Genomic DNA, 1143 nt, shown 5'->3' with positions numbered 1-1143 from the left:
TGTGTAAACAGGTGTGTGTATACAGGTGTGTGTATACAGTGTGTGTATACAGTGTGTGTATACAGTGTGTGTATATACAGTGTGTGTGTATGCAGTGTGTGTATGCAGTGTGTATATACAGTGTGTGTATACAGTGTGTGTATACAGTGTGTGTATACAGTGTGTCTATACACTGTGTGTAAACAGGTGTGTGTATACAGTGTGTGTATACACTGTGTCTAAACAGGTGTGTGTATACAGTGTGTTCAGTATGTAACCCCGCCTTGACCTTTGACCCCTCCAGGTGCTCCAGACAGGAAGCATGTGACAAGTGGGAGGAGCCTCAGCACTTCAACACCCGTCTGGACCAATGTGTCGACATCTCCGTTACCCCGAGCAACATGTCCGTCACCTCGCCAGCAACACAGGTACACAGACACACACACACACACACACACTCTCTCACACACACACTCTCACACACACACACTCACACAAACACACACACACACACTCTCACACACACACACGACAGTGCGTGATGACTCATTGTTTAACAGGAAGTGACATCACCTGAAAATACAACAAAAATTTATTCAAGGTAATATTTTGTCAGCGACCAATCAGATGGCCTGCGAGCCACACCTGTCTGATTGTCTGATGATGATGTCATCGTCTCAGGTGTCCCCTCTCTCTCTCCGTAGTTGACCATTCGAGTGCAGAACGTCCCGGCGCTGTCAGGGGGCGTGTCCTGTGTGTTCGAGGAGCTGAGTGAGACACCTGGAGAGGTGACGGACAGAGGTCAGGTGATGTGTCTGTCACCGTCACTGAGAGAGCTGCCCACATACACACAGTCCTACGGTGAGACACACCCACACACACACACACACACACAGGCAGGTGTACCTGTCTTCATGACATCATGAGGTGCTGTGTTGTGTTTCAGGTGAGAAGCGAGTGGTCCAGCTCAGCCTGAGGTCCACAGAGACCGGACATCACTTCATCACCACCAGCTTCATCTATTACAACTGCTCTGTGCTCAACTCGTAAGTCTGACCAATCAGCAAACCTGCTGACTGCTGGCTCCTCCTCTCCTCCTCTCCTCTCTCCTCCTCTCCTCTCCTCTCTCCTCTCCTCTCTCCTCCTCTCCTCCTCTCCTCTCCT

General features: G+C 50.0%; 1 protein-coding gene across 1 annotated transcript; it reads left to right on the top strand.

The window, feature by feature from the left end:
* Positions 1 to 283: 283 nt before the first annotated feature.
* On the top strand, positions 284 to 1043 carry LOC113744699 (plexin A3-like; the record flags this gene model as incomplete). The annotated part of the gene is made up of 3 exons (XM_027275407.1): positions 284 to 407; positions 684 to 840; positions 926 to 1043. Coding segments are annotated over 3 exons (385 nt in total), but the record flags the coding sequence as incomplete, so codon positions are not given.
* Between the last annotated feature and the right edge of the window lie 100 nt (positions 1044 to 1143).

Source organism: Larimichthys crocea, unplaced genomic scaffold (genome assembly GCF_000972845.2).
Source record: "Larimichthys crocea isolate SSNF unplaced genomic scaffold, L_crocea_2.0 scaffold12008, whole genome shotgun sequence".
In the NCBI taxonomy this organism is placed as follows: Eukaryota; Metazoa; Chordata; class Actinopteri; family Sciaenidae; genus Larimichthys; species Larimichthys crocea.
The sequence above is the reverse complement of the archived record's forward strand: the minus strand, read 5'-3'. Positions and strand labels throughout refer to the sequence as shown.